The sequence below is a fragment of the Lampris incognitus genome, chromosome 5, assembly GCF_029633865.1.
Source record: "Lampris incognitus isolate fLamInc1 chromosome 5, fLamInc1.hap2, whole genome shotgun sequence".
Classification (NCBI taxonomy): Eukaryota; Metazoa; Chordata; class Actinopteri; order Lampriformes; family Lampridae; genus Lampris; species Lampris incognitus.
The window spans coordinates 5,385,212-5,404,269 of record NC_079215.1 but is presented as its reverse complement, the minus strand read 5'-3'; the positions used below and the strand labels follow the sequence as shown (position 1 = coordinate 5,404,269).

Genomic DNA, 19,058 nt, shown 5'->3' with positions numbered 1-19,058 from the left:
AACTAGGGCGTCCGGGTGGCGTGGCGGTCTATTCCGTCGCCTACCAACACGGGGATCGGCGGTTCGAATCCCCGTGTTACCTCCGGCTCGGTCGGGCGTCCCTGCAGACACAATTGGCCGTGTATGCAGGAGGGGGAAGCCGGGTGTGGGTGTGTGTCCTGGTCGCTGCACTAGCGCCTCCTCTGGTTGTTCGGGGGGGAGGGGGGAACTGGGGGGAATAGCGTGATCCTCCCACGCGCTACGTCCCCCTGGTGAAACTCCTCACTGTCAGGTGAAAAGAAGCGGCTGGTGACTCCACATGTATGGGAGGAGGCATGTGGTAGTCTGCAGCCCTCCTGGATCGGCAGAGGGGGTGGAGCAGAGACCGGGACGGCTCGGAAGAGTGGGGTAATCGGGCAAGTACAGCTGGGGAGAAAAAAAGGGAGGGGGTGTACCGAAAATAAATAAATAAACCTGAACTAGCCCTTTAAGAGTTTTTGTGTGTGTCTGTGTGTGTGTGCATGTGTATTTGTTTGCGCATGTGTGTTTGTGTGTGTGTGTGTGTGTGTGTGTGCGCGCATGTGTATTTGTTTGTACATGTGTGTTTTTGTGTGTGTGTGCATGTGTATTTGTTTGCACATGTGTGTTTTTGTGTGTGTGTGTCTGTGTGTATGTGTGTGTGTGTGCATGTGTATTTGTTTGCACATGTGTGTTTTTGTGTGTGTGTGTGTGTGTGTGTGTGTGTGTGTGTATGTGTGTGTGTGCATGTGTATTTGTTTGCACATGTGTGTTTTTGTGTGTGTGTGTGTCTGTGTGTGTGTGTGTGCATGTGTATTTGTTTGCACATGTGTGTTTTTGTGTGTGCATTTTTGCCCCTTTTGGAATTTATAATGTAATTTGCACTTGCGTGTGTGTGTGTGTGTGTGTGTGTGTGTGTGTGTGTGTGTGTGTGTGAGAGTATTTGTTTGCACATGTGTGTTTTTGTGTGTGTGTGTGTGTGTGTATTCGTTTGCACATGTGTGTTTTTGTGTGTGCATTTTTGCCCCTTTTGGAATGTATAATGTAATTTGCACTTGCGTGTATGTGTGTGTGTGCATGTGTATTTGTTTGCACATGGGTGTTTGTGTGTGTGTATGTGTGTGTATTTGTTTGCACATGTGTGTTCTTGTGTGTGTGTGTGTGTGTGTGCATGTGTATTTGTTTGCACATGTGTGTTTTTGTGTGTGTGTGTCTGTGTGCATGTGTATTTGTTTGCACATGTGTGTTTTTGTGTGTGTGTGTGTGTGTGTGTGTGTCTGTGTGTGTGTCTGTGTCTGTGTGCATGTGTATTTGTTTGCACATGTGTGTTTTTGTGTGTGCATTTTTGCCCCTTTTGGAATGTATAATGTAATTTGCACTTGCGTGTGTGTGTGTGTGTGTGTGTGTGTGTGTGTGTGCGTGTATGTGTGTGTGCGTGTATGTGTGTGTGCGTGTGTGTGTGTGTGTGTGTGTGTGTGTGTGTGTGTGTGTGTGCGTGTGCACCATCCCACAGGGTGCCCAGACTCTTTTCTCCTTGGAGAAATTAAAGAACGTGTCATTCGAAGAGGAATACAACAAACTGTTTCCCACCCAGCCACATCTTCCCCTGATCTGACTCTGTTTTTATTGCCCCGACTGCCTCTCTGCCCACTGCCCCTTACCCACCGCAACTGCTCCCACCCCGCGCGCCCTTCCCACAGACCGGCTCGGGAGGCGAGGCCACCACACCCGGCCTCCGCCCGGCCTGCCGCCGTTTAGCCATGCTCTGCAGTAAAGGGTGTCTTCCTGTTTGCCGCGAGGGGTCACGCCAATAAATTGGGGGGGGGGGCAGCAGCTCGTGGTTAGTTATCTTAAATTAGACCATGTTAAATTAGTTTGCTTTATCAGATTTCCAACAAGATGTTTTATATGGCTCATAAATTGCATCGATTAAACAAAAACTGGTTGTGACGCTTTGTGTTTTTCCCTTCGGGGTTTTGGGGCAAGTGGAAACGGGTGGTAAATACTCTTTATCTTCTGGCCCCTGACTCACCTGCTTCCATCTGGGGCAGTTTGTGCAGCCGAGGCCGTGTTCTCCCCCCCTCCTCCCCCCCGCTCGCCATGCTGTTGGGGCCTTTTCTCAACTAACTGTAGCGAATTCGGGGGGGACAACGCAACCGCAGGAACTGCCGCGGCCGGGAAACGAACCCGCGTCGCCCGCACCGCAGGAGGCGTCGCTAACCGCTCGGCTAAAGGGTCCGACCCGCCAGCCAGCCAGCGTGTCCACTAATCCATGCACGTTACAAAATCTGCTCCTGTATTATCACAACGTGTGTCTGGTGTGTGGTGACATTGTGATCTGTAGTGAGAGTAGGGTGCAGGTGGAGGAGAACCTGGAGAGGTGGAGGTATGCACTGGAGAGGTGGAGGTATGCACTGGAGAGGTGGAGGTATGCACTGGAGAGAAGAGGAATGAAAGTCAGTAGGAGCAAGACGGAATACCTATGTGTTAATGAGAGGGAGGACAGTGGGATGGTGAGGATGCAAGGAGTAGAGGTGATGAAGGCACATGAGTTTAAATACTTGGGGTCAGCTGTTCAAAGTAACGGGGAGTGCAGAAGAGAGGTGAAGAAGAGAGTGCAGGCAGGGTGGAGTGGGTGAGGAAGAGTGTCAGGAGTGATGTGTGACAGAAGGGTACCAGCAAGAGTTAAAGGGAAGGTTTACAAGATGGTAGTGAGACCAGCTATGTTATATGGTTTGGAGACAGTGGCACTGATGAAAAGACAGGAGGAGGAGCTGGAGGTGGCAGCGATGAAGATGATAAGATTTTCATTGGGAGTGATGAAGAAGGACAGGATTAGGAACGAGCATATTAGAGGGACAGCTCAGGTTGGACGGTTTGGAGACAAAGCAAGAGAGACAAGATGGAGATGGTTTGGACATGTGTGGAGGAGAGATGCTGGGTATATTGGGAGAAGGATGCTGAATATGGAGCTGCCAGGGAAGAGGAGAAGAGGAAGGCCAAAGAGGAGGTTTATGGATGTGGTGAGGGAGGGCATGCTGCAGGTGGCTGGTGTGACAGAGGAAGACGCAGAAGACAGGAAGAGATGGAAACGGATGATCCGCTGTGGCGCCCCCTAACGGGAGCAGCTGAAAGTAGTAGTAGTAGTGTGTGGTGTGTGTCTGTGTGAGAGTCTATAAACGGCCAAACTAAAGCACTTGGGCCCCTGATTCTTTTTGGAGGTTTTTGGGATGATCAGGGGCACCTATAAAAAATAGCAGAACATTAAAATTATGCATAATTATGCATAAATATGCAAAATATGCACTTTTCTAAAAATGGCTAAAAAGCCACTTTTCTCAGCATTTCAGATGATTCTGAGCATCTTTGATTTTTTCACCTATATATAAAAAATTTTCTGTGACAGAAATGTTTTGGCATTATGCGAAACATATGCATTTTTTGCAAAAATGCACTTATGATCCTCATTTTTTTTGGAGGTGGTAGGTATTGTTCCAGAGAGGGCCAGAAAAATAGCAGAAAATTAAAATAATTATAATTATGCATAAATATGCAAAATATGCACTTTTCTAAAAATGGCTAAAAACCACTTTTCCCCTTTTTCAGTTGGTTGCCATTGGACCGCGGAAACTATGGCGCGTGCGCAGAACGCCTAGGCCAGTTCGGGGCCGATTGAAGCGTATACATGATGCGTTCCATACTGTAGCGAATTCGGGGGGACAACGCAACCACAGGAACTGCCGCGGCCGGGAAGCGAACCCGTATCGCCCGCACCGCAGTCGGCATCGCTAACCGCCACACTAAAGGGTCAGACCCGCCAGGCAGCGGCCAGCGTGTCTACTTATCCATGCACGTGACACTGCCCCCCTCCTTCGGGAAGCGCGCCCCCGCGCTTAAGCATTTCAGCTCCTTCACGCCTCAGGGCGCATGCGCTTCCGATGGCCTTACGGTGGCTCCATCCCACTTTCTGACACCAGTGTGGCGAACGTAGAAGCAACGACAAAGGTACCTTTGCAGCCCCTTTATTGAACTCACACAGAAACAAGAACACAATACATGGGGCTCATCAACTCGAACAACAAAGTTGTTCAGGGTTTCAGTTCCGAGGTTACACAACACAACAGAATGACAACTGCAATTACGCCGCAACAAATAGTAATCACATAAAACCACATAAAACCACTTACAAAACATTTAATAACAACTGACAATCTGCACGCAGTGCCTGATGGGTAAAACAGGACAATTGGCACAATTCTGACGTGGTAGCAACTTGGCTACAGTATCAAAGCGGCTTGATGAGACTAACAAGAAAAGCCACACCTCCCATCGGTACTTCCGCCGTTTGTCGTTTGACCGGCGCTCTTTTAGTGACGTCATCCTGTCGCGCCCCCGGCACATGAGGGGCGAATTAGCGCCGGCAAACAGCAAATACCACAAATGTAAAAACGAAACCTACGGATCAACCACCCGACCCGATTCGCTGAACTTGGAGAGACAGGCGGCTCATGGGGGGGGGGGGGGGTGGAGGAGGGGCGAAAGAAAAGAAATTAAATCGTTAATCGCGATTATTTGCATGGCAATTAATCGTCAACTAAAACGCCAATGCTCGTGACGGCCCTACCCAGGGCTTAAACAAACTACATTCTACATTCTCTCTCTCTCTCTCCATCTCGCTCTCAGCCTCTTCGTCGTCTCTCTCCTCTTTCTCTCTCCTCTTTCTTCTGCCTCTCTGCAAGACTCTCCCCTCTCTATCCCTTTCTCCGTGTCTCTCTCCTCTGTCTCTCTCCTCTCTCTTCTGCCTCTCTGCAAGACTCTCCCCTCTCTATCCCTTTCTCCGTGTCTCTCTCCTCTTTCTCTCTCCTCTCTCTTCTGCCTCTCTGCAAGACTCTCCCCTCTCTATCCCTTTCTCCGTGTCTCTCTCCTCTTTCTCTCTCCTCTTTCTTCTGCCTCTCTGCAAGACTCTCCCCTCTCTACCCCTTTCTCCGTGTCTCTCTCCTCTTTCTCTCTCCTCTTTCTTCTGCCTCTCTGCAAGACTCTCCCCTCTCTATCCCTTCCTCCGTGTCTCTCTCCTCTTTCTCTCTCCTCTTTCTTCTGCCTCTCTGCAAGACTCTCCCCTCTCTGTCCCTTCCTCCGTGTCTCTCTCCTCTTTCTCTCTCCTCTCTCTTCTGCCTCTCTGCAAGACTCTCCCCTCTCTATCCCTTTCTCCGTGTCTCTCTCCTCTTTCTCTCTCCTCTCTCTTCTGCCTCTCTGCAAGACTCTCCCCTCTCTGTCCCTTTCTCCGTGTCTCTCTCCTCTTTCTCTCTCCTCTCTCTTCTGCCTCTCTGCAAGACTCTCCCCTCTCTGTCCCTATCTCCGTGTCTCTCTCCTCTTTCTTCTGCCTCTCTGCAAGACTCTCCCCTCTCTATCCCTTTCTCCGTGTCTCTCTCCTCTTTCTCTCTCCTCTCTCTTCTGCCTCTCTGCAAGACTCTCCCCTCTCTGTCCCTTTCTCCGTGTCTCTCTCCTCTTTCTCTCTCCTCTCTCTTCTGCCTCTCTGCAAGACTCTCCCCTCTCTGTCCCTTTCTCCGTGTCTCTCTCCTCTTTCTCTCTCCTCTTTCTTCTGCCTCTCTGCAAGACTCTCCCCTCTCTGTCCCTTTCTCCGTGTCTCTCTCCTCTTTCTCTCTCCTCTTTCTTCTGCCTCTCTGCAAGACTCTCCCCTCTCTATCCCTTTCTCCGTGTCTCTCTCCTCTTTCTCTCTCCTCTTTCTTCTGCCTCTCTGCAAGACTCTCCCCTCTCTGTCCCTTCCTCCGTGTCTCTCTCCTCTTTCTTCTGCCTCTCTGCAAGACTCTACCCTCTCTGTCCCTTTCTCCGTGTCTCTCTCCTCTTTCTCTCTCCTCTCTCTTCTGCCTCTCTGCAAGACTCTCCCCTCTCTGTCCCTTTCTCCGTGTCTCTCTCCTCTTTCTCTCTCCTCTTTCTTCTGCCTCTCTGCAAGACTCTCCCCTCTCTGTCCCTTTCTCCGTGTCTCTCTCCTCTTTCTCTCTCCTCTCTCTTCTGCCTCTCTGCAAGACTCTCCCCTCTCTACCCCTTTCTCCGTGTCTCTCTCCTCTTTCTCTCTCCTCTTTCTTCTGCCTCTCTGCAAGACTCTTCCCTCTCTGTCCCTTTCTCCGTGTCTCTCTCCTCTTTCTCTCTCCTCTTTCTCCTGCCTCTCTGCAAGACTCTTCCCTCTCTATCCCTTTCTCCGTGTCTCTCTCCTCTTTCTCTCTCCTCTTTCTTCTGCCTCTCTGCAAGACTCTCCCCTCTCTGTCCCTTCCTCCGTGTCTCTCTCCTCTGTCTCTCTCCTCTTTCTTCTGCCTCTCTGCAAGACTCTTCCCTCTCTATCCCTTTCTCCGTGTCTCTCTCCTCTTTCTCTCTCCTCTTTCTTCTGCCTCTCTGCAAGACTCTCCCCTCTCTATCCCTTTCTCCGTGTCTCTCTCCTCTTTCTTCTGCCTCTCTGCAAGACTCTCCCCTCTCTATCCCTTTCTCCGTGTCTCTCTCCTCTTTCTCTCTCCTCTCTCTTCTGCCTCTCTGCAAGACTCTCCCCTCTCTGTCCCTTTCTCCGTGTCTCTCTCCTCTTTCTCTCTCCTCTTTCTTCTGCCTCTCTGCAAGACTCTCCCCTCTCTGTCCCTTCCTCCGTGTCTCTCTCCTCTTTCTTCTGCCTCTCTGCAAGACTCTCCCCTCTCTGTCCCTTTCTCCGTGTCTCTCTCCTCTTTCTCTCTCCTCTTTCTTCTGCCTCTCTGCAAGACTCTCCCCTCTCTACCCCTTTCTCCGTGTCTCTCTCCTCTTTCTCTCTCCTCTTTCTTCTGCCTCTCTGCAAGACTCTTCCCTCTCTGTCCCTTTCTCCGTGTCTCTCTCCTCTTTCTCTCTCCTCTTTCTCCTGCCTCTCTGCAAGACTCTTCCCTCTCTATCCCTTTCTCCGTGTCTCTCTCCTCTTTCTTCTGCCTCTCTGCAAGACTCTCCCCTCTCTGTCCCTTCCTCCGTGTCTCTCTCCTCTTTCTCTCTCCTCTTTCTTCTGCCTCTCTGCAAGACTCTTCCCTCTCTGTCCCTTCCTCCGTGTCTCTCTCCTCTTTCTCTCTCCTCTTTCTTCTGCCTCTCTGCAAGACTCTCCCCTCTCTACCCCTTTCTCCGTGTCTCTCTCCTCTTTCTCTCTCCTCTTTCTTCTGCCTCTCTGCAAGACTCTCCCCTCTCTGTCCCTTTCTCCGTGTCTCTCTCCTCTTTCTCTCTCCTCTTTCTTCTGCCTCTCTGCAAGACTCTTCCCTCTCTGTCCCTTTCTCCGTGTCTCTCTCCTCTTTCTCTCTCCTCTTTCTCTCTCCTCTTTCTTCTGCCTCTCTGCAAGACTCTTCCCTCTCTGTCCCTTTCTCCGTGTCTCTCTCCTCTTTCTCTCTCCTCTTTCTCTCTCCTCTTTCTTCTGCCTCTCTGCAAGACTCTCCCCTCTCTGTCCCTTTCTCCGTGTCTCTCTCCTCTTTCTCTCTCCTCTCTCTTCTGCCTCTCTGCAAGACTCTCCCCTCTCTGTCCCTTTCTCCGTGTCTCTCTCCTCTTTCTCTCTCCTCTTTCTTCTGCCTCTCTGCAAGACTCTCCCCTCTCTATCCCTTTCTCCGTGTCTCTCTCCTCTTTCTCTCTCCTCTTTCTTCTGCCTCTCTGCAAGACTCTCCCCTCTCTGTCCCTTTCTCCGTGTCTCTCTCCTCTTTCTCTCTCCTCTTTCTTCTGCCTCTCTGCAAGACTCTCCCCTCTCTGTCCCTTTCTCCGTGTCTCTCTCCTCTTTCTCTCTCCTCTTTCTTCTGCCTCTCTGCAAGACTCTTCCCTCTCTATCCCTTCCTCCGTGTCTCTCTCCTCTTTCTCTCTCCTCTTTCTTCTGCCTCTCTGCAAGACTCTCCCCTCTCTGTCCCTTTCTCCGTGTCTCTCTCCTCTTTCTTCTGCCTCTCTGCAAGACTCTCCCCTCTCTATCCCTTTCTCCGTGTCTCTCTCCTCTTTCTCTCTCCTCTTTCTTCTGCCTCTCTGCAAGACTCTTCCCTCTCTATCCCTTCCTCCGTGTCTCTCTCCTCTTTCTTCTGCCTCTCTGCAAGACTCTCCCCTCTCTGTCCCTTTCTCCGTGTCTCTCTCCTCTTTCTCTCTCCTCTTTCTTCTGCCTCTCTGCAAGACTCTCCCCTCTCTGTCCCTTTCTCCGTGTCTCTCTCCTCTTTCTTCTGCCTCTCTGCAAGACTCTCCCCTCTCTGTCCCTTCCTCCGTGTCTCTCTCCTCTTTCTCTCTCCTCTTTCTTCTGCCTCTCTGCAAGACTCTTCCCTCTCTATCCCTTTCTCCGTGTCTCTCTCCTCTTTCTCTCTCCTCTTTCTTCTGCCTCTCTGCAAGACTCTCCCCTCTCTGTCCCTTCCTCCGTGTCTCTCTCCTCTTTCTCTCTCCTCTTTCTTCTGCCTCTCTGCAAGACTCTCCCCTCTCTGTCCCTTCCTCCGTGTCTCTCTCCTCTTTCTCTCTCCTCTTTCTTCTGCCTCTCTGCAAGACTCTCCCCTCTCTGTCCCTTTCTCCGTGTCTCTCTCCCTGCAAGTCTGCGTAAACCCTCCCTCTTGTCTCACTCCTCTGTGCAATTATGCTTTCCTTCTCTCTCTCCCTTTATGCAAGGGCCAGTGTGTATACGTGCCATGGGAGGCCTGCTCTGCATGTACTTGTGTGTTGCCCCGGTCGAGCCCCCGATGTGTTGTCAAAAGATCTAATTGTCTCCACAGAGTGAGATTTGAAGCAGTTCCTGTACGCTGGTCCACCTCCGCTTGTTTACTAACGCCCCGGGACGAGGCTTCGTTGCAGTGTGTGTCTTTTCCAGCTCTGTCTGAAGTGTTGTGAGGGGGGTTTTTCGTGGTAGACACGGAGCGGATGAACTGCTCCGTTGGGAACTAACATGCAGCAACTGACTCTGGCTCATTTAACAGACCTCGCCAACCTTTCCAGCAAACTAATCAACTTCTGCTTCTCTCTCTTTGTCTCCCTACTCCCCCTTCCCCGGTAACATTTCCAACTCCTTCGTTGTGACGCTCTCCCTCTCCGCCTCACCTCCTTGGTTTATCTTTTTTCTTTCCCTCCGCATCCGTCCTTCCTTGTATCCACAAATCCATCCAACGGTGCCACTCGTCCCTCCATCCTCCCCTCCCGTCCATCCCTCCACCTCTTGTTACTCTATGCCTCGCCCTGTCCACCTGTCTGTCTCTGCGTCCCCAAAAGGCGGGCCAGTCCTTCTTGGCCTTCCAGAGGTACAAGCTGGGGGCCGACTCTGCCCTCTTCTCCCAAGACTACACGGACCCGAGTCAGGATGCGGCCGGAGCCCCTTACACTGCCTTCAGCGGAGGGGAGGACCTGGAGAGCCCAGGGAGAGGGGGACAGACCAACAGCGACGGGGCGTTCGACGGCACGGGTGGCTACCAACGCCAGGACTACTGAAAAAAAAGAGAAGAGGGAAGGACGTCAGAAAGACTTGCGGGTGGGTTATGTTGGGAAGATCTGCTTGAGGGGCTGGGGGTTGGGTTGGGGAGTAGTCGGGTGAAGTTACCCATATACTGATTTTGGGGTGTGTTTTTTTGCAATTATCCAGTTCAATGTTAGCATTTACTTTCGGCAGTGTGACCCAACGCCGCCTTACGATGAGGGAGCAGCTGCTGTATGAGTTCAGTGTTCTTGCTCACACGTGCAAAAACGAAAAGACAAGCTTATCAAGGAGTTTTTGTCCTGTTTTAAGTCTCGTAATGCTTATTTCAAGTTATCGCTGGTGGAGTTTTCTTACGCCGCGTGCAGATAATGTTGCTTGTTTCATGACGTGTTCTCAGGAATTTTCACTAAACGGGGAAAGAAACCTTCCGACAACAAACTTGATTCAGATAATCTTTCTCACACTTCCATCCATTATCCCAACCGCTTATCCTGCTCTCGGGGTCATGGGGATGCTGGAGCCTATCCCAGCAGTCGTTGGGCGGCAGGCGGGGAGACACCCTGGACAGGCCGCCAGGCCATCACACAGGACCCACACACACACACATTCACACCTAGGGACGATTTAGTACGGCTGATTCACCTGACCTACACGTCTTTGGACTGTGGGAGGAAACCCACGCAGACACGGGGAGAACATGCAAACTCCACACAGAGGACGACCCGGGACGACCCCCCAAGGTTGGACTACCCCGGGGCTCGAACCCAGGTTTTCTTAGACTTAATTTCTTGGACTTAATGTCTTGAAAGAAGTGCTATTAATCATGAAACAAGAGCAGTTTCTTGAAACAAGCAACAATAATCTACATACCAGTAGATATCTTATTAGTGATATCTTCAAATAAGCATTATAAAACTTAATTAAAATATCCTGATTAGCTCTTTCTTTCTTCTTTTTTTTTTGCAGTGTATTGTATTGGTATTTGCAGGGCCGGAGTCGGTGACATTTTACTCACGGGACTAACTCTCTATTACAGTAAGCCCTTCTACCATCTGTTGATGTTTTCCAAGTCAAACTTGGGTAGCTTAACCTCCCGGGGATCTGGGGGGGGGGGATACATGGGTAATGGCTGAGGGATTATGGGTAAAAGGTAAACGAGGGGACAAGAAGTCCGATGTCATTTGGCAGCTGGAGCTATCGGTGGAGTTTGGGGTGTGGTGGAATTGAGTAATGTGATATCCACGGGCAGGAGTTTGGTTGGATTATTGAGTTGGAGGTGTTATGGAGGGGTTTGGGATGAGAGATGGAGGGATCTTTTTTGGGGGGGGGGGGGACTGGCCGAAGGATGTGAAGTGTTGAAACTGGAGTCGCACGGAGATAGAGCAACGCCTGTGACCAGATTGCCTTCATCCTGTGAGCACCACTGACTACTTTCAGTCTTAGCTAAAACACCCACACACACACACACACACACATACACGCCTGCAAAAGTTCAGTACATCATTTTTGAACAGCCAGCACTAGCTAGCTTCAGCTGAGAAACCTCCTCAATGGTGTGCTGTGGTCTGCTCACAAAAGTCCTCTAGAGTCTAGAGGCATAGAGTCTAGAGACTCTGGACTATACGCCTATTGGAAAGCCATGAGGCGGATATTTTGAAATAAAGCCACTTAAACATATAATTGTGTTGGCGTGTGTGTGTGGCAGTGTCCGTCCACCTAGTTTTGCTTTTGTGAGTGAAAAGGTGGCCGCGGGACAGTGTGTGCTTTCTGTCTCTTCGAAGAACTGCCGCTGGTTTTCCTTCATTCTTGCCTTAGTGCTGACTGCCAAGCGAACTTCAGCTAATTCTGAGCAACACATAACCAAAGCAGGCCTACCTTACTGTTAGGGTTATCTTCCTGTTTAGCCTTAAGGCCAGCACGCGCCGTCCCAGAAACAGTCGAGCGCCACCTGTAGCCCACACCGGAAGCGCCAGCTGACGGCCATCAAACACCGAAAGGCACAGTAATCTGGGAAGTCGTCCTTGGAAACTGTTGGAAAAAGGGCGGGCACTTTCAAAAAAAATACTTGGCAAGTGATTGGACGAACCATCTGTGTATCACGTGCTAACTTCAACCAATCACATCGATCGCTTACCGAAGCCAGTCAAGAGAAGAGCGAAAAACTCTTCGACCATCGAGAAAATCCTTCAGTGCCGTTCTTTGCCCTTCTTTCAGTGAAGAAATACTCTCCAGCTCTGATATCACGGATGCTATAGCAGCGTCCACGAGGTGAAAACAAAAACAAAGCAATAGCTGACTGGAGACTGGTGGCAAACCAAAGTACGTCAGTCTGAAGTGTAGTAGACAGACCCCGGGAAATAATCACAAATTTTCAAAAGCTGTCCCTCTTCCCTAACATGTTTGTTTGTTTTTACATCAGGCAGGCCCTGGCCACCACCTCTCAACCTTCCACAGAATTCCCAGCGTAGCGAGGACCCAAAGGGTGGGCCACATGAGGGCGACTTGGGTTCAGCGCATTTGGTAGTTCACTAAGAGGACTGGACTATAATTTAGTTCTGTGAGGATTCCTAAATCCTCCTCATATTGGGGGCAGGGGTTGAGTTCCAGTTGGGGGGGTTTTACAGCTCTGACTTCTTTTTCTTCTTGGCCTCTTCCTGCACCACCAGGGGGGTTAGTGGCCTCCTTTTTCAGGTAGGAGATGAAGTCGCTCACCTTGCGATCTCCCTCATATTTCTTTGGGCTCTGCTTCTGTCCAGCTGGAGAAAAGTAAATTGTTGGGAATCGCCTGACTTCATATGGGGATGGCACATCATTGGCTGTGGCACACATCTTAGCAATGCCAACATTGGGATCGTTGGCCAACTTCTCTCCCAGGCTCTTGTAGCGGCCACACCAGGGTGTGTAGAACTCAGTGAATACTTCTTCAGCTTCATCGTTGACAATGGAGTCAAAGTTCTCTGCCATGATAACCTTGACAGGTCCGTCATTGCTCTCTGGAATGGGCTCTGACTCGAGGTAGCGCTTCAGCTGGCCATCAAAGTAGTTATGCGGGACACTCTCCGGGGCTTTTCCGTCACGAGTGAACTCCTCAGTCATGATGTATTTTTCTCCTTTGGTGGTGCAGCTCCCACCATGGCAAGCTCTCCAGAGCCGGGCTCCAGGCCTAGCTCAGACATGTCGTGGCTGTTGGCCACAGCAAAGTTCAGCTACTTACCCTGATCCAGGAACCTCTTCAGGAACTGCCATTGTTGTTTTCGAACTAACAGTCACTTCTCACTGTCGTCACACCTAAACCACGCCCATAGCTGCCAGTGGTTCCTCACAGGACGCTGATTGGTCCGAGTCACCGAACAACCATAACTTGAGGCCTCGAGAGATGGATTCGCGTGATCTTGTGATCTCGCGAATCCAGCTGCCTTGCAAGGTGAAGTATTCACCGCTGCTCTGCAAAACCAGCAAAAACCCCTTTCCCCCCCATAGAAAATACAAGTCTGTAGGACTGTCGACGCCTGGGAACAAAACAGTGTTCTGGGAATTCACAGCTCGCTGAGTGAGCCTATACGCCACTGGGGGGGGGGGTGTTATATTGAAATGAACAGGGGCGTTTTTCTTGAGTCCCAGTGGGCAATGTCCTTTAGTCTTCTCTTTTTCCACCAGTATTTGGATGCTGGGGGACTTTGGAGCTTCCCAGATGTGACACACATAATGTCAAATGGATTTTTGAGTTCAGGTGGCCTACAAGAGAGCACCGCTGAAGTGCAGGTATATCCCCTTTTCAGTTTTTTTAATTTATTTTAGAAGCATCTATGGGAGACTGAATGGAGGCTAAACACGTGGCTGACAGACAGCAGTGATTATCTCGATAGACCATCCGTCACTCCAGTTTCTCACACTGAGTATGTCTATATCTCTATAAATATATGTACATCTGAAAATCAATATATAAGGGGTGTTAAAAAAAGAGTACAACTTTATTTTAGGGCGTTAAGCTTAGCTCTGTAAAAGATATGAGGAGGACAAAAGTATATGGTCTGTAGAGTCTACTGAGTGTTATCGTGGAGACGTACGACGGGGTGGCCCTCACCTCGTCCTTCGTGTTGCTTTCAGGGTACAGAGACGCTTTATTTTGGCAGACTTGTTATGATTAAGCAAAGAGAAAATACTGCAATGACAAAACGTGACCAAACTATGTGTATACCCATGTAGATGTACAACTGTGTGGTGTTACTGTGAATTCAAATAAAGAGCAACGTAAGATTTGGAGAGAGAGAAAAAAAATCGTGTAAAAATGTTTGTTTTCGATGTTTTGAACTTTAACCAATAAAAAGTATACGATGAAAAAGATGAAAACCTTTTTATTATTATTATCATCATCATTATCATCATCATTATTATTATTATTATTATTATTATTTGTTGACTTGCTCCATTGCATGCATACTATAGGACCCCCAAGCCTTCCCTCCAGCAATGCCCATCCATCACTGAAGGACGGTGTCAACCCAGATAGCAAAACGGCTGTGGCCCGGACCCGTCCCACACCCGACACTTCATCCGGCCCACATACCGCGTGGAATGATGGCACTTGGGTGGTCCGCTCCTGTTTGCCAGATCTGGGCCAGAACCAAGCCATAGCAATGCCGCATGTGCCACATATTTGCCAAAGGTGGCCATATTTGTTTGGTTATATTTGGGCCATATTCACCATTTACCACACGGGCCACTTCAGGGTCACATCCAGATCACGTGTTGCCCAGAGCACCACATCTCTGCCAAAAAAGGCCCACATGTGATTTGGCATATTTGGGCCATATTTGCTATTACACATGTGGGCCACTTCAGGCTCACATCCATCAGGGCCAGAAGAAGACCGTCAGGGCCTGAAGTGGCCCACATCCGGATGCTGTCTGGGAAAGCCATTGGCAGTCTGTTGTGTCTGATGGGCATTTGTGAGAGCAGAGAGACGGAGAATGATGTAACTGTGTGCAAATGCACACGTGTTAGTCTCCCTCTAACTTTTTCACTTCACATCTACAACGATTTGAGAGTTCTCAAACTTGCGTCTCTTGGTAAACAATCTCAGATTACACAGCCTATAAAACTATCACAGAGTATTAGGAAACTTAACTTGTTTCCAGTTTTTTCCCCTCTATTTTTCTGGTTCATTCCCACCGGGTTGCACTTTGTGGGGAAATGCAGCAAAGTGGCACATCAGTGTACTCTATCGCCCTCTGCTGGCAGGACTACAACATACAGCGTTAGAGTTCCAGCGTGTTCGTTCAGCAATGTGGCTAACAAGAAATGAAAAACAAGCAAGACAACATCTCTGTGTGTCTGTCTGTCTGTCTGTCTTTCCACCCGTCTGTCTGCCTGTCTGTCTGCCTGTCTGTCTATCTGTCTGTCCTTCCATCTGTCTGTCTGTCTGTCTGTAGTTGCCTGTCTGTCTGTCTATATGTCCTTCTATCTGTCTGTCTGTGCTCCTGTCTGACAGTCTGTCTGTCTGTCATTCTGTCTGCCTGTCTCCCTGTCCGTCACTCTGTCTCTCCTTCTGTCTGTCTGTCTATCTGTCCGTCCTTCTGTCTGTCTGTCTGTCATTCTGTCTATCTGTCTATCTGTACTTCTATCTGTCTGTCTGTCTATCTGTACTTCTATCTGTCTGTCTGTCTGTCTATCTGTCTATCTGTACTTCTATCTATCTGTCTGTCTGTCTGTCTGTCTGTCTGTCTGTCTGTCTGTCTGTCATCATTCTGTTTGTCCTTCTGTCTGTCTGTCTGTCTGTCTGTCTGTCTGTCTGTGTATCTGTCTATCTGTACTTCTATCTGTCTGTCTGTCTGTCACCATTCTGTTTGTCCTTCTGTCTGTCTGTCTATCTGTCCGTCCTTCTGTCTGTCTGTCATTCTGTCTGTCTGTCTATCTGTACTTCTATCTGTCCTTCTGTCTGTCATCATTCTGTCTGTCATTCTGTCTGTCTGTCTATCTGTCCATCCTTCTGTCTGTCTGTCATTCTGTCTATCTGTCTATCTGTACTTCTATCTGTCCTTCTGTCTGTCATCATTCTGTTTGTCCTTCTGCCTGTCTGTCTATCTGTCCATCCTTCTGTCTGTCTGTCATTCTGTCTATCTGTCTATCTGTACTTCTATCTGTCCTTCTGTCTGTCATCATTCTGTTTGTCCTTCTGTCTGTCTGTCTATCTGTCCATCCTTCTGTCTGTCTGTCATTCTGTCTATCTGTCTATCTGTCTATCTGTACTTCTATCTGTCCTTCTGTCTGTCATCATTCTGTTTGTCCTTCTGTCTGTCTGTCTATCTGTCCATCCTTCTGTCTGTCTGCCTGTCTGTCTGTCTGTCACTTGTCTGTCTGTCCTTCTGCCTGTCCATCCGTCTGTCTGTAAATGAATTTGTGTGCAAGTGCCTTATTTTCAGCTGTAAGGAAACAGTAAAATGGCAGCTTGCGGCACGGTGGCCCAGTGGTCGGCGCTGTTGCCTCAGAGCAGGAAGGTCCCGGGTTCGAACCCCAGGCCGTCCCAGGTCCTTTCCGTGTGGAGTTCGCATGTTCTCCCCGTGTCTGCGGTGGGTTTCCTCCGGGTGCTCCGGTTTCCCCCCACCATCAAAAAGACACGCATGTTAGGGTTGATACTCCTGCCTGTGCCCCTGAGCAAGGCAGTGGAAAGAAGAACTGGAGTTGGTCCCCGGGCGCTGCAGCTGCCCACTGCTCCTGTACAACAGGACGGTTAGACACAGAGAACACGTTGGTTGTCAGAATACAGTGTTGGGTGAAGGGGGCTCTCAGAGTCTGGCGGGAAGAGACGTGAAGGAGGCCAAAGGGGACGTGACGAGGACTGAAGAGCAGGGAAGCAGACGAGCGGAGGACCCCTGACCGGGGGCCTTTATTCCAAGCAGATCACAATAAGCGAGGGGGACGCTGATTTGTGCCCCCACATTTGTGCGTTGTTTTCCGGCATCCAAACGTTCAGCCGGTAAATTGAATCCGCAAAACCCGGGTTAAACTTTCCATCTCCGTCGTGTCCAAGATGATCAAGTTCGCTTTGGGACGATTTCGGTGCTTCCTCGTTTTAAGGGATTATTACCTGCAGATGGATTCCCATGTTTGTCAAAATGTAACTAACGTATACCCACATGATAAATTAATGATATGAATCAATGTGTGTAAATGAGTCAATAATTTGTGAGATGATTAGATATGACGATAATACTCGACACGTTATTAGCATAAAGTGCAACATTGTTGCGTGTGATTCGTTCCATCAGCTCGGGGGGGGGGGGGGTGACGGTGATGCTGGCAGAGATAAACCGGGGACGGAAGTCGCTTCACCATCTGGGTGTTTGGGGTTTCGGAGGGCTACCGGCCCTTTCGGTTCAGGGTGAGGGGGGAGGGATTCTTGTTGGATGGAGGTGGAAATGGTGGTTGTGCCAATTTCCAACCTGGAAGGGAAAAAAAATGCTTCTAACCTTCCATCCATCCATTAGCCGAGCCGCTTATCCCAGTCGCTGTGTATGGGGCTGCGTGGCTGCAGACCGGTCAGAGAGCCCATGGTGACCCCTGTCCACCACCGAAGGCTCCTACCATGGGCACGTGAGAGTCAGAACTGGACCACGGAGCAGTGGAGAAGGCGGCCTGGTCTGGCGGATTACGTTTTCTTTTACCTACCTAAGCATCATTGCAGACCAGGTACACCCCTTCATGGTAAGGGTCCCCCCTGATAGCAGTGTGTCTCTTTCAGCAGGGTAAAGCTCCCTCACTGCAGAAAGGGTTCAGGAAGGGTTTGAGGAACATGACAAAGAGCTCATGGTGTTGCCTTGGCCTCCAAATTCCCCAGATCTCAATCCGATCGAGCATCTGTGGGATGTGCTGGAAAAACAAGTCCGATCCATGGAGGCTCCACCTCACAACTTACAGGACTTAGAGGACCTGCTGCTTACGTCTTGGTGCCAGATACCAGAGGACACCTTCAGAGGGCTTGTGGAGTCCATGTCTCGATGGGTCAGAGCTGTTTTGCGGCACGAGGGGGGACCTGGACAATATTGGCCAGGCGGTCTGGCAGAGAGATAAACTGGATAAGGGGGTTACATGCATACATTCACAAATGTCTTTATTTGCAGACTACAATACAAGGCTACAAATAGCCCAGATAGCAAAACTGCTGTGGCCCGGACCCGCCCCACACCCGACACTTTCGTCCGGCCCACATACCGCGTGGAATGATGGCACTTGGGCGGTCCGCTCCTGTTTGCCAGATCTGGGCCAGAACCAAGCCATAGCAGTGCCGCATGTGCCACATATTTGCCAAAGGTGGCCATATTTGTGTTGTGGTATTTGGGCCATATTCACCATTTACCACACGGGCCACTTCAGGGTCACATCCAGACCACATGTTGCCCAGAGCACCGCGTCTTTGCCAAAAAAAGGCCCACATGTGATTTGGCATATTTGGGCCATATTTGCTGTTATACATGTGGGCCACTTCAGGCTCACATCCATTTTGTCAGGACCAGAAGAAGACCAGCATCACTGCCTGAAGTGGCCCACATCCGGATGCTATCTGGGGATAATCAATATTATTCACTTACCCGCTAGTGGTTTTAATGTTTTGGCTGATCGGTGTGTGTGTGTGTGTGTGTGTGTGTGTGTGTGTGTGTGTGTGTGTGTGTGTGTGTGTGTGTGTGTGTGAGATATATATATATACATACACATTAGAATTCTTATTTCCAGTACGTATTGTTACCGATGGATGTACAGGCCTAAGCACAGTGGGAGAAGAGAACGTGGTTGGTTTTCTCTGGTTTAAGGTACAACGGGGGGGGGGGTGGACTACACATTGCATTTCATCCACTGCATCTGAGTTACTCTGGGCACTTTGGGTTGCGTAACCTCTGCTCCTGCTCTCGTTGCTCTCGAGCAGGCTCGCTCTGAAGCTGCCCAGACCTCGTTAATGAGATACCAGCTTGCTTGTACAGAATAGAGAAAATGGGACGTGAGGCGGACTACTCATATCCCAAACACGTGAAAGGGGGTGAAATAGCAGCCGCCGCCGCCGCCACGTTAAATGGGGAATGGGGAACAATTCAGATGAAATGATCTTTATTGTAAAAGGGAATTTCACAGTTGTTAAAGAAGGTTTAGAAAGACAATAGCAACATGTTTGGGAAAGTTACAAGAGAGGAAAGCATTCAGCTCAACTCAGTTTAAAAGGACACTTTTATAAGTGGGGGAAAAAGGAGTGATTCAATGACATGAACATGATTCAGATTGAGGCCTTGTGGGTTGCAGAGATTTCAGATTTGCAAGTTTCAGTCTTTATTTTAGTCTTGGACTTTTTATTTATTTATTTATTTATAGGTGCTCTGGGCTGTACTGGAGGATAGGAGTTGTTGTAGGTTTTGATGATTTTCTATTATCTGTCCATTTCTTTAATATTCGTTTGCTCACTTTTAAATATATTTCTGTTAAAACTGTTTGTAGTATCAACAAACAAACGAAAAAAAACAAGAACACATTCATGAAGTAAGCAAATCAATTAATAAATCAACCCAACCACAACAAGAACAAGAAAAAAAGAAGAGAAGAGAAAAAGAACAGAATTTTGTTTTTAATATATTTTGTATTCTATTTTATATTT

General features: G+C 49.2%; 1 protein-coding gene and 1 pseudogene across 2 annotated transcripts in view; one reads left to right on the top strand and one right to left on the bottom strand.

Moving 5' to 3' along the window:
* The window catches only part of LOC130113293 (synaptogyrin-1-like), a 64,115-nt gene extending 54,680 nt beyond the window's left edge, over window positions 1–9,435 (top strand). Inside the window, exon 4 of one of the 2 annotated variants that reach the window (XM_056280874.1) lies at window positions 9,220–9,435. In XM_056280874.1, the coding sequence (XP_056136849.1) occupies window positions 9,220–9,435 (216 nt within the window). Of the gene's footprint in view, window positions 1–1,510; window positions 1,907–9,219 lie in introns of those variants that run through there. The other variant, XM_056280873.1, reaches the window with a different exon arrangement.
* Window positions 9,436–12,039: 2,604 nt separating this feature from the next.
* On the bottom strand, window positions 12,040–16,526 carry LOC130112369 (protein disulfide-isomerase A3-like; annotated as a pseudogene).
* Window positions 16,527–19,058: the final 2,532 nt, after the last annotated feature.